General features: G+C 39.5%; 1 protein-coding gene across 2 annotated transcripts in view; it reads right to left on the minus strand.

Moving 5' to 3' along the window:
* Positions 1-13,364, minus strand: part of fxr2 (FMR1 autosomal homolog 2) — a 32,775-nt gene that overhangs the window by 17,846 nt on the left and 1,565 nt on the right. Inside the window, exons 2-10 of one of the 2 annotated variants that reach the window (XM_079867669.1) lie at positions 10,233-10,285; positions 8,615-8,708; positions 7,037-7,108; positions 4,814-4,962; positions 3,600-3,693; positions 3,396-3,512; positions 2,534-2,704; positions 440-518; positions 197-354 (exon numbers count right to left, since the gene is read on the minus strand). In XM_079867669.1, the coding sequence (XP_079723795.1) occupies positions 197-354; positions 440-518; positions 2,534-2,704; positions 3,396-3,512; positions 3,600-3,693; positions 4,814-4,962; positions 7,037-7,108; positions 8,615-8,708; positions 10,233-10,285 (987 nt within the window). The remainder of the gene's footprint in view (positions 1-196; positions 355-439; positions 519-2,533; positions 2,705-3,395; positions 3,513-3,599; positions 3,694-4,813; positions 4,963-7,036; positions 7,109-8,614; positions 8,709-10,232; positions 10,286-13,364) is intronic. The other variant, XM_079867670.1, reaches the window with a different exon arrangement.

The raw sequence follows: 13,364 nt of genomic DNA on the forward strand, positions 1-13,364 counted from the left end.
TATGGAATCTGATCAGAATCTAGCAGTTGTGGTGTTAGTAAAATCAGAAGCAATTTCAGATGTTTAAGGTTAAAAACATGTCACAATGTGTGTCCCCTTTCATGAAAATAAACAGCTTGTTACTAATAATGTGTTGTTTTCCTCACTGAGGTTTTATTTAGCTGTATTTGTTGTATCAGGTGGGCGGCTCATTCACCTCTTGGCTGCTGACAGTGTTGTCTCTGCCAGCCCCCTGCCTGCCTACCTCCTCCCTGGGCAGCTTTTTATCATTGTCCCCTTCGATCCGGACCCGAACCACACCTGATTTGTCTACTATTTCCTGGATAATTTTGCCGTTTTTGCCAATAACCTTGCCTGTTGTAAAAGAGAATCATTGGGTTAGAACAGTTTCAGAATTTGTGTCGGTCCACAAATGAAATGTGTCTGAAAACCAACTCACCTACGAGGTTCCTGGGAACCGGGAAGGAATCCTCTTTAAACTCCAGAAAAGTTCTGGCCTGCTTTACCGCCTCTGGGGTCTTGAGTCAGAAAGAGAAAACCACTGGTGTTACTCACCTTACATGCATCTTTATAAATCCGCACAAGATGAACTAGGAGTTTAACGGTACACAAAAGTGAAGGTTTTAGATGCAAAATATGCTAGCAAACTACTTTAGAATAAGGTTAGAATTATTGCGCTCCCATTCTAATCCGCTCCGTCTATTTGACGCTCATCCGTAGACGCTGCCACTTGTGCATTGCAAGTCTGCAAAGTTAAACGTAGACTTTTTTGCTGTCAGGATAATCCTTTATGCGAAATGTACAACGTGAGGTGTAAGTTGTGCTCTGAGGACAACACATCGCATTTAACAACATGCATCTGACTCTAGTTCAAGCCATGAAGGCTTAATGTTTCAAGCGCTTAATATAAAACACGTCACGTTTAAGAAAAAAATTAACAGAATCAAAATAAAGATTATTTTTAAAAAGAAGTCAACTTCAGGATTCCGCAATTAAAGAGAAAGACGAGAGGAGTGAGATTTAATTGTGGGGAACAGGTGAGGTGAATCTTACAAAAAATTAAGTTGCATGGTCATTGCCAAACAGCAGATTAGAAAAATTTACAATAGTGCCCTGGCCAGAGACAAATTCAAATCCGGTGACTGTCATCTCGACTTTGTTGCTTTGCTCAATTAAGTCTTATTTTTACTTCCTCTTGAGCTTCATTTGCAAGAAAGGGAAGACTTTTATTCCAAGACAACATCGACTAGTCGCTGATCATGGCCTAAAGAGGGCGCAACAGGATAATAAATCTTTGAAGTCCACTTTTAGGGGCCGTTCACATATCGCGTCTAAAAACGCGTGGAAAGCAAAAACGTTCTCCTCCTTTCCACAAGCGCTTGCTCTCCCGTGGCGTCTGTCGTTGCTATGCAACCATGAACTGCGCTCTCCATAATGACGAGGAAGTATCAGTAAAGGATTAATTGATTTGTAGCCCTTGCATTAGCTTTACTACTACATATTTATGGAGATGAGAAATAAAAACCCACTGTGTACAGCTACAATCAGCTGTTCGGCCGAGCTTTCGATGTTGTTACGGAAAGGCCAAAGCTGATCGGTTGGTTTGTCACATAACCTGCAGTGCGCTTGCGGCAGAGGCGTGCCTGGAAAAAGAGGGTGCTGCACCGCATCGCTTGCATTATGAAATAACGATCTTGAGCGTGTAAAAGACACGATGCGTGAACGGCCCCTTACGCTCCGTTTCCAACAGTCAAAATGAGAAATGCATTCTCCGAGAGCGCTTCACAAGATGTGTTTGATTATACCATCTGGATACTAAAAACTTGATCAGGTGAATGAGTGTTTTAAAAAGTTAATTGCCGTTCTAAACTAATGCACTGCTGCATTGTAACACACACACATTCGGGGAATAGCTTGCACATCACGTACAGATCATGCGCACACAGAAACATTCAGTAGCGTAGAAATGTATTGTCAACTCTGTTCTGTGATTTATCAATAAAATAGCTTAGAAACTGAAAAGTTCTAGCATATATTTCTTAGTAACTAAAACCTACAGGTTCACTATTAGTAGAGAGACGCTGCCAGGTAGAATTAATTCACACGCAATCGCTCTCACTAATGCATTCATATAAATGAAATCTTTACTGTGCTACTGTATCTGATTTAGAACGAGCGGAAATCTGTGAGAAATATAACGACCCAAACACACACAAACTAAAAAAGCTGTTATGTAGGAGCGCTGTGTCAATATGCCATAGCTGTGCACAAGAAAACACGCGTTCGAGTCTCGGCTCGAGGTTCAGGCTTATTTGTTCATTAATGATGTCATCAGACTCGACTTTAAATCACAAATGTCAACTTAAAAAAAACCTGAAGTCGTTCAACTAACGTGCAGGGGTCAAAACAACACTGTATTAGTTTAGTACACATGCATACCGAACCGAAAGACTCGTACTGCACTTTTTTGGTATGAATGCATGCATCGTTACACCCCTTAAAAAAGCTCTTAAAAAAAAAAAAAGATGAAGACCTCTCCGTAGATCCTGAATGTGCAGCTCTCTTCTTCCAGCTCAATGGCTGTGACGCCGGGAACTTTGCGGGCCTGCTGGATGTTGGCGCCGTGAGAACCGATGGCCAAACCCATCAGATCCTCACGCACCCGCACTTCCTCCTGATACGCAGACGCCAGCTGTTTACTCGTCTGCGGCACACACAAGAACACACACACGTTGAGCTGGATGTCTGTTTAATTAAACCACATGGGGATTCTAGCATGACCAGGATCACTTTTACAGGAACATGCATATAATGACCAAAAGAAAAACTGCACTAACAATCAACAGGGGAATAAAGTCTGAACTGCAGAGGAATTCTTTCCACAAATTGTGGCGGTTCAGGGGGGAAAAAATCTGCTCTACCCGAATAAAAAAAGCACAGGCAGCTCTTCAGTGTTTGTTTACTTAATGAATTGGTATTTGTGGTAAAACATTGTTGTACAGGAACTAAATCAAGTTAACTATTGCTCAACTTACATAGGTTTATGCCTATACTGATATCCAAAGACCAAGCTGCCAAAAATAATAGCAATATATACATGATACAATTTAACGACCACAAAAGAGATGTATAAAAATATTTTTCAACAATATTTACTCAATTGAATGAAAACCATTTTACAAATTCCATTATCAAGCCTGCAACTGACACAAGGGGGAGCTACTATTTCTGTTAATCGCTCAAGCTGATATTATTAACAATCAATGCAATAATCTCAACCAGCTATTATATCTTCTTCATGTTTATTGTGTTGTTTAGGACAGGCTAACCTATTTAAATGCAAAACGAGTAACAAATGGTAGGTAAAAAAAAAAAAAAAGCACATATTTGCTAACCTCTAAGTGTTTGGTGGCCTCCTCATTACGGGACATCAGCATGAGTTTGGTGCGAATACTCCGGAAGTGCATGTCACTCAGTAGAGATGCTCGTTTCACCGTGGACTCATTTGTGGACTGTGGAGAAACAGACAAACACCTTCAGACACAACAGAGCATATTTCAGTCTCATGAAACGAGAATAAATAAGCATTAAACACCGACCAGGACAATAAGTTGGTGTGTAGAGGTGTTGTAGAAGATGCAGTTGGCTCCGATTGCTTTCCTGAAGTCTTTGTGGATGTTCTCAGTTAAACAGCTGCAACATTCAAAATAAAGAAATAAACAATTCTTCCAAAATTCAACAAAATCAATAAAGCAATGGTTCTGCTAGTGTGTCTTCATATAGTTAATATAAACTGGGTCGTATTTTATTTCTCTCAAAGATTTAATTTTTTTCATGGCTTTTAAGCATTGTCGCACCATCTGTTCACATTGGCTTAATTTGGTTAGCCTGAGATAAAATGACAGACAAATTTAAACCATAATACTGCTTAGAGGAAGCAAGATAGATGTGGAGAGAACAGAAAATGTGCAGATATACACTACTATTCAAAAGGTTTGAGGTCGTAAGTCTCTTCTGTTCACTAAGGCAGCATTTGATGCTAAATACAGAAAAACTGTTCAATAGTACAATCTAAAATATTCCTGTGATGCAAAGCTGTATTTTCAGCATCATTACTCCAGTCTTCAGTGTCACATGATCCTTCAGAGTCACATGATCCTTCAGAAATCATTCTCATATGCTGATTTGCTGCTCAAGAAACATTTCTGATTATAATCAATGTTGAAATGATTCATATTCTTCATATTAATATTTTTATGAGAATAGCCAGATATTTTTCAGGGTTCTTTGATGAATGGAAAGTTCAAAAGAATATAATTTATTTGAAACAGAAATCTTTTATAAATGTTAATAATAAATGGTCACACACACAATTATGTAAATGATCATTTGAATGCATCCTTGCTGAATAAAAGCATTACTTTCTTTTTTAATACTGACCCCAAACTTTTGGACTGTAGTGTAATATAAATATTTCAAAAGTTATAAAAAAGATCATTTATTTTTCCACCCTAACTATGCATGATTGTATAATTAGTCGCATTTAGCATATTCCCCCTGCTGTAGGAAGAGTTGGGAATCGAATATCACAGAACGTTTTGCAAAAAAACACACAGGATGTTTGACTTTTTTTTTTTGACCATATTGGAATCGAAACTGGGAATCGATAAGCAGAATCCAAATTGCTAAAATATGAACGTTACCCAACCTTAGCTGTGTGCCACCCCATCAGAACAGACCTGCGACCCCACAGAACCACTGCAATAATGAGTTGTAAACATTAAAAAGTGGACCATCAGAACATGTGACTTACATTTCTCTGAGATCCTCGGGTACAGCAATAGGGATTTTGTAGAAGGAGTTTTCAGAGGAGGGGCTGTTGGGATTGACTGGCCGGATTCTTTCCGATGTGACGATTTCGTTGTATGTGGCGTCACAGGCTGCATACTCGATCACATAGAACTGAATCGGGATGAAATAATAAAAACAGATCTCACAATGCCCACCACACACACACATGATAATGTCTGCATGCTAACCTTTGCTTGTTACTCATTTAGGGTAGTTAAATTGTATTATTCTACCAATTGTTGCTCTGTGGACTCATTTTGATTGGTTTAAACACGGCATTCTAGAACCAAATATTTTTGTATAAATACTGTTTAGATGCATATTTGTCCATTTAATAACATAAAATAACTCAAAAACAATTTTAAATGCCCTCTTATTTGGCAATTATCCATGCAATAAGCGAGATAAAGGTAGTCATCTTTGATTCTGGCTCCTGTTGGGTTTATTTTTCAGTAATGACCAGCTGACTGTTTATCACACAAGTCACAATGGCCTCTTTCACAGCAAACAGACTGAAGCTGCTCAAAGACGGGTTTGTTGTGGTAGATCACTAGCTCAAACTGACAGTAATAAGTCACTCTGATGAGACACGTTAGCAAGTCGTCACCTTCATTTATATAGTGCTTTTAACAAAACAGATTTGTTTCAAAGCAGCTTGACAGTGATAATAGGAAATTACAGTAACAGAGTGTTTTGGCTTTACAGCAGCTCTAGAATAAAGTTACTGTCCAGCTAAATTTTATTGCGCAACCTAATATTGTGCATTTGAATATATATGTGCACGGGCGTGTAGTCCTTTACAAACCAACCTCAACAAACTACTTATCTACGTTTAAGTATCTACTGTCTGTAATAAAAGCAGTGAGGAAGAAAACAGATTTAAAGATAATCGGGGAACCCAAAAACAAACCCTATAATAAGCAGCCACATCTCATATCAGCGCAACACGCGACTACACTCGATGACCTAGAATGCAGTCAAAAGTCAAGTCTAAATTCGTCCTATTATTCGACTGCCCCAGTATCAAGAGTAAAGTGTGCAGGAGGGAGAAGACAGGGTCCCAGTGCTTCACTATGAGAAGTCTGCCTGTCACCCATGTGCTGCCTTAACCTAATTAGCCAAAATGTGTGTCCAGAGGCAGGTTTGAACAGGAACATGTGACAATAAACAGTGGCAGAGACAAGCTCTGAGGAGTTTAAGCAGTGTTAGTAGAGTGTATTAGTAAAGAGGACTCATTATGATTTTAACTTTTTTTAGGATGTAATGTTGCTTTTTGAGCATGAAAAAGGTCTGCAAAGTCCCTCCAGCGGGAGTTCATCTCTATATCAGTGTCACTGTTTCTGAACTCCCTGAAACGCCTCCATTGTAGTCTTGAGTTTTCTTTCAGTAACGAACATTTCTCAATAATCCTCATTTAAATAATTCCTGCCCAAGGCGTACGCAGAATAAAGGGATGAGGCCTGGTTGAGTTGGTTAGCAGTGTGTTGAAACTCGCGATTATGGTAAGAGGCGGGACATTTCCCCAAACACGCCCGAAGAGCTTGACCAATCACAACAACACACTGGTACAGCCGACCAATCAGAGCACACTGTGCTTTTCAGAAGGAGGGGCTTCAGAGAGACAGGACCTAAACAGAGCGTCACTGACAGACTGGGAAGAGACGAGACGGAGAATATGTGAAAAATAATGTGCATTCAAGAATGAAAACCTATTGCAGTAGATCACAAAATCAAGACTTAGTAAAAGGGCATAATAGGTAAATAATCTTTAATCGATGAACCCAGAACATTCCTTTAATCTGATGCCTTAAGTGGGATCCATATAGAAGATTCCAGATGTCTTTAAATGGACCTACATTTTGCGGTTGTTTATCTTGCTCATGCAAACTGAACACATATTCTAGAGCTTGAGGCGATCTGCTATTAGATCACCAGGGGCTTCAGTCTGACTCAATAAATGAGATCACTCTAGTGGTTGTGGGTAACTGGGTCAGTGCTGCAGTTGTGCGTGTTAAAGGCCTACTGGAGCAGCAAGTCCCAAAAAGACCCGAAACACCCTTCATCAATATTCATACATTCACTTTGGACTCAACTTCGGAGGCGTGAATAATGAGACAGAACCCTTGAAATGCAGACCCAGTAACCCACATCTGATCAAACACATGCTCACCTAGGCCCGACTTACCTCTCCCTTCATCATCCTCACCCTCGCCATCCACCAGCCGCAGGGCTCCTGCTCGTTGGCTCTGGAGTAAACCTGCAGGAGAAAGACCAGCTCAGTGTGTGTGTGTGTGTGTAAGGAAAGCACTGAAAAAATGGACATTGTGAGTGTGTGTGAATAGACTGATAGAGAGGGGTAGAAAAGCCGATTTCTTAATGGAAGACACCAATACCTAGATTAGGATGCCCAATCTACATTATAATATAATTTAATGATAGCAATTAAGATGTACATACATTTGCAGAAACATTTATTTTACACAATATTTACCAAAAAAAAAAAAAAAAAAAAAAGCATTATTCATTGAGAATGTTGTTGGTAGATGCTGGATCTGTTAATCAGTCAAATTCAAAGTAATAATTTTCATTTTCTTATGACCAATAACAGAAATAGTAGATATTGAAATTCTATATTATTTTATAATAATATAGATTTAATAAAAATTAAAATGCTACAAGGCATCACAAACATTAATTTCAGCTAATATTGGAGATATTGGAACAAATATGAAATGGGCAATATCAAATGGTCGATCATGTTTTGCAATTTAAAGGGGTCATGACATGGATTTTTATTATTAATTTTACTTTTATTATTTTAACATTTTTCTTGAGGTTCACTTATAATGTTAATAAAGGTTTTTGCACACACACACACACACACAAAAACAATATATATAAAACGATTACTTTCAACACTCATTCTGATCCTGTCTGCATGATCCGTTTTTAAGGGGCGGCTCCTTTAAGGCTTGTTAGTGAACGGCCACGGTTATGATTGGCTAACGTCATTCCATAGGAAACAGTATCAAAGTGGTTTGAAAACATTATGTTAATAACATTACAAATGTATTTGCCCGTGTGACGTCACAGATCCCGCAATATCAAAACTAACCGTTTTTGGAGCTTGACTGAATAAATGCTTTGTTTATAATGAGGACGACGTTATAAGCCTAATGAAACTTGCATGACGTTTTAATTTGATTATGTCATGACCCCTTTAAGTTATACAGGTGTTGCAGTGAAAATATTTTGTATATAGTGATGAAAAGGTATAAATCAGAATGAACAACGTTAACACTCTTAAAGACAACATGAAATCAAAACTGATAAAAGTATTATTTAGCACACACCATCCTAAAGAAAAAAATTATTGATTATTATAGTCAAAATATAACAACTTTTGTCACCTCTGAAATTACTTTTTTGCTCACATAAAGGCTGCATGGGCATCCAATCAAATCCCATGGATAAAATCTCATTATAAATAAAGCCCCTTTATACATAATTTCCTGTGTTTCACTCCGAAGTACGTCATATTACTAAAGTTAAATGTGTTGTAAAGGCATTTCATGTTGTCTTTAAAGAATGACCTGTGTTTAGGGCAAAGGAAAGTAATGTAAGATGAGAGTCTGATACATGTTTTGTAAGCATAGCATTTCAAAGGGCTATTTCTCCAGTGATGATTCATATGTGGGGGCTTTTTTTCAGGGTGATGATTTGAGGAGTGCTCCCGGGGTTTCAGGAGTGAACGTATCCCTACCTCCACCTCATCTCCCTCACAAATGTCCTTGTGGTAATCGGTTGGGGGTGGCAACCTCACGTCACTGAACGGCAGCTGTCTCTCCGGTTGCCAACTTGTGGAAAGAAGCCACACACACACACACACACACACACACACACACACACACAGACAGACAGAGGGAGCTGTCAGTCAGCTTTCTAACGACAGGTACAACTCTAGTTTCACTTCTTTGACACCCCACCTCCAAAAACCCTGCGCTCACGAACCCAACGCAGAGAGAAACAGCACAGTTTAATGTAATATGTTTCCTCTGACAGATGTCAGTGTCAATCTACTGAAATGAGCAAAACATGTGCTCTCAGATGCACATGTAAAGTTTACAACTTTGAATAAGTCACTCTTAAATTAAAACAAGTGTCATGAAAACTAGCAGTTTACTCGGTTAGCAAAAAACCTCACTGTCTTAATCTGTTTGACCATAACAGCTAAACTCAGGTTAGTTAGACACCATTATACACAAATCTAATAAAATCCACAGCATGGGTCAGCAGAACCATCCCAAGAATGGCAGGGCTACCGTCCCACACTCCCCTGCCTGCATACCTCACCAGGCTATTTACGGATCTCAGTCCGCCCGAAACGGGGGAGTGAGAGAAGAAGAAAAAAGACAGATAAAGATGGGAGGAGTAGGGTGACATGGGGGGTGAAAGAGGGGGAGAGGAGAACTATAAAGAGCTGTCTGACAGAGAGGTAGCACAGGTGCTGAGAGCACATGGCTGAAGGAAAAGTGGAAGTGATCTATCAGTTAAACGTTTAAGAAAACAAGCTGATAGTGAGATGTGCCAAATCAGATAAGACCCTATCTTACATGCATTTAAATAGATTGATATCCTTGTACGTTCATACTAGAATGAATTTAATCAATAAAATAATGGATACAACCATGTTCATTTTGTTAAGATGTCTACACATTACAAGTTTGGGGTTCTTTTTTTTAATGCTTTTGAAAGAAGCCTCTTATGCTCACCAAGGCTGCATTTATTGGATCACAAATACAGCAAAACAGTATTGTGAAATATGATTACAATTTGAAATGTTTCTATTTAAATTTATTTTAAAATGTAAATCAAAGCTGATTTTCAGCATCATTACTCAAGTCTCACGTGGCCCTTCAGAAATCATATGATGATTTGCTGCTCAATTAACATTTCTTATTATTTCAATGTTGAAAACAGTTGTTCTGCTTAATAAAGTTCAAATGAACAGCACTTATTTAAAATCGAGATCTTTTATAACATTATGTTTTTACTGTCACTTTTTGATCATTTTAACACATCCTTGCTGAATTTTTTTTTTTTTTTTTTTTAAATCGTAACGACCCCAAACTTTTGAACGGTAGTTTATATATTTTATATAAATATTTCAAGATAACTGGTAACAGGCCAGCCTGCAGTACCATTGCTAAGCCACTTTTAAAGATGCCAGAGATACACACACTGCATTTAAACAGGGTCAAGCTCTTCTCGGCTAACTTTATATTTGTGTTGGTTGTGTAGGTGGCAGAGAGTGAACACTCAGCAAGCAAATCCTCGTCAAAGGCTTTGGGAAAGAGCATGGAAAAGCTCGGCCAACTTACTTGTTTTCAAAGACTATTGTGAGGGAGTCTTCGTGTACATCTTTGATGAAACCCTAAAAAAACAAGAGAAAATATGATCAGCACAACTGTTCTCCATGGTACCAAGTTAGTACCTGTTGTTTAGGGAGTTACATTTGCTAACAAAACCTGCGTGTGAGACAAACGTGATGCAAAACCGTGTGCTATTACACATTAATGGATTAGATCACTTCAGAATGAAAATTGTCTCATCATTTACTCACTCTCAAGTTGTTTCAAACCTGTATGAACTTCTTCAGGTTGTTTTGAAGAATGTCGGTAACCAAACCATTGACTTCCATAGTATTTTTTTTCCTACTATGGAAGTCAATGGGGTCCATCAACTGCCTGGTTACCGACATTCTTCAAAATATCTTCTTTTGTGTTCAACAGAAGAAATAAATACAGGTTTGAAACAACTTGAGGGCAAGTAAATGATGACAGAATTTTCATTTTGAAGTGATCTAATTCTTGAAGTTGATAAAGCAACGTGTGCCACAAACACGTCACAGGTGTAGCATGTGAGAGCTTGTGAATGCGAGACGTAATAGGGGAGTTGGAGGGAGGCACCCAGAGTCCCCTCCTCAAAATCTGTTCCTCATCCATCACTCCTCCTACCTCCACAAATCTACCCGAGCTGCCATAAAACGATTTACTCCAGCCGCCGCCACCCCCATCATAGCTTAGCTAACACACAGACAATGCCTAATATGGGACGGGGAGACAGTGTGTAACCTGCTTGGAAGAGACTGGCTAGTTTCAGAAAAACTAGCTCAAGTGCATATGCAGGCCTATTTAGAGTCACGAGACACATGAATTCACACACAAGCGACTAATGGATGAATCTGCACTCTCACGGCTGCCAAATCCACATCATCCAACTGAGAGAGACATACAGTATTTCTTTCTGTATGTCAGTCTATAGGGCAAGACGGCACCGAACCAGTAAAAAACTGTGAATCTTGAAACTGTGAAACTGTGAAGTCATGTACAATAACCAGCTCTATTTATGAGCTATTAAATCCCTGCTTACAAGTCAGCAAAATCTGAAAAGCAACAGGGCAGGCTTTTAATATAGACTGTCCCGTGTTGAAGCCATTCCAACATACTAGATTGTGAAGTTACATATCCCCATGACCGCTTGAGAGGCACTGAGGCTTACGTTAGGGTGGTCGTTCTGGGAATGTGACACTACAGACTGCAAGGACCCAACAGGACGAGTGGCGGATGACTGATCTATGACGGAGACCTCCATTCATTCACACATGGGGGAACTTCGTAGAAACCTTGAAGTTAAACTGCAAGTCTAAAAGAAATGACTTTCATATTTCACACTTATGAACAGGTATTATACAAAGACTATATGTTACTTTGGGGAAAACAAAACCCTGCTTGACAACAAAACTGAAAGTACATATTTCAAGTCGGCATGCAAAAGTTATAATCTGCACATATCAGATGCATTGATCACTACTCTGAATATTAGAGCAGACTTTCCCCAAAAGGCATTTTTTAAGGGCATCTTAAATCCCAGAACAGAAGGGAAAGTGGCGACTCTTGTTTTTTGGGATTATATGTTAAACAGTGCTAACAGCAAAAATGCAGAATATGTTTATAAACAAAACAGAGGCGGGACTAAATTGGCAAGAATTCATCTTTTACATAACAACATGACGGGTCACGGAAGGGAAAAGTAATGCCTGCTAAAGACTGAGTGATTTCGGCAATCCTATAAGATCATTTACAGATCACACTGGACGACATGGATCTAATAATCTCGGATACGACATGTATGTAGACTGTACGATGATGACACTTGTTGAATGGTAGGCTACGACGCAAGTTAATAGAGAAGAATAAAACGTCATCAGCATGAGCTAGTGGTGAACAAACAGAGCAAGATCAATCACACTATGGTAATTGTGTTTATGTGCGCTGAAAAAAAGAGGAGGAAGCGAAAGAGGAGAATATGGACGTGGTCATGGATTGGGAAAACGCCACGCCAATCTTACAAATGGAGCTTGAGGAAAACAGTTTTAGCGAATCGCGTTGATCAATACGCCATTTCATGTTGCATGTTTATTGGCTAGTCAGTAGACGAGGGTCGTAGCAGCAAACACACTGAGAGATGATCGTGATAACTTGTCAGGAAATTATCGCAGGCTATCTTTGGTCGCAAGGATGGGTGGCTCACTTTGTTTTGAGAGACATGAGCCTGGTTTCACAGACAGAAAAAAAACATCCACATGGCCTTAGTCTTAATGGCATAGTTCATCCGTAAATGAAAACTCAGTCTTCAACTCAGTGACAACAGCCGTCTTTGAGCCTCTCTCACTGTATGACGTAGATCCAGCGTTTAGGATTCACGACCACAGATATCAATCGCCACGATTGGTCATATTTAATTTGGGACGACCCAATATCATACAATATGTACCGGGCATGAAGAGAGCAAAGGATAGGAGTGTGTTAGTAATAGTGGTGGGGGGGGTTGTAGAGTGTTGGGTGTCAGCAGAGAGAGAGAGAGAGAGAGAGAGAGAGAGATCACCTGTTCCTCTCACACCTGCTTCGGCCCCTCAGAGTTTTACAGCTTGAAACAGCCGTCACTGTCACCTTACCACTAAACAGTATATCCTTATATATTACCTATGGAATAATACGCCCATCAATACAGGCTCTGTTGAATTCTCGGTTCACACTTCCACAGAGATGGATGAAATCACTGAAACATTTGTGTGACTTCGCAGCTGTAGTTTGATCAAACTGGAGGGTCACAATACCTAAATGAATACCTCGTGATTGGTCAGAGGAGCCGTTCATCATCTGGGACTCAACCTGAATGAATTCATAGGCAAAAGCAGTTCTGGAACGAGTCTTTGGTCCAAACGGCCCATTCGGTTGACGCAACACTTTTTTCCGTCACAAAAGCTGAACTGAGTGGTTTCCCACAGCCTAACCTGAACTCAAGCGGATCAAACAAAGAGGACAGGCTTGTGAAAAACACAACCAATGGCACCAATATGCATATAAAACACACAATATAAGGCCGGCACTTGATCCCCCGGTTTCACAGACAAGGTTTAAGACGAGTCCCAGACTAGCCGTTTTAACTGG

Source organism: Squalius cephalus, assembly GCF_949319135.1.
Source record: "Squalius cephalus genome assembly, chromosome: 3".
Classification (NCBI taxonomy): domain Eukaryota; kingdom Metazoa; phylum Chordata; class Actinopteri; order Cypriniformes; family Leuciscidae; genus Squalius; species Squalius cephalus.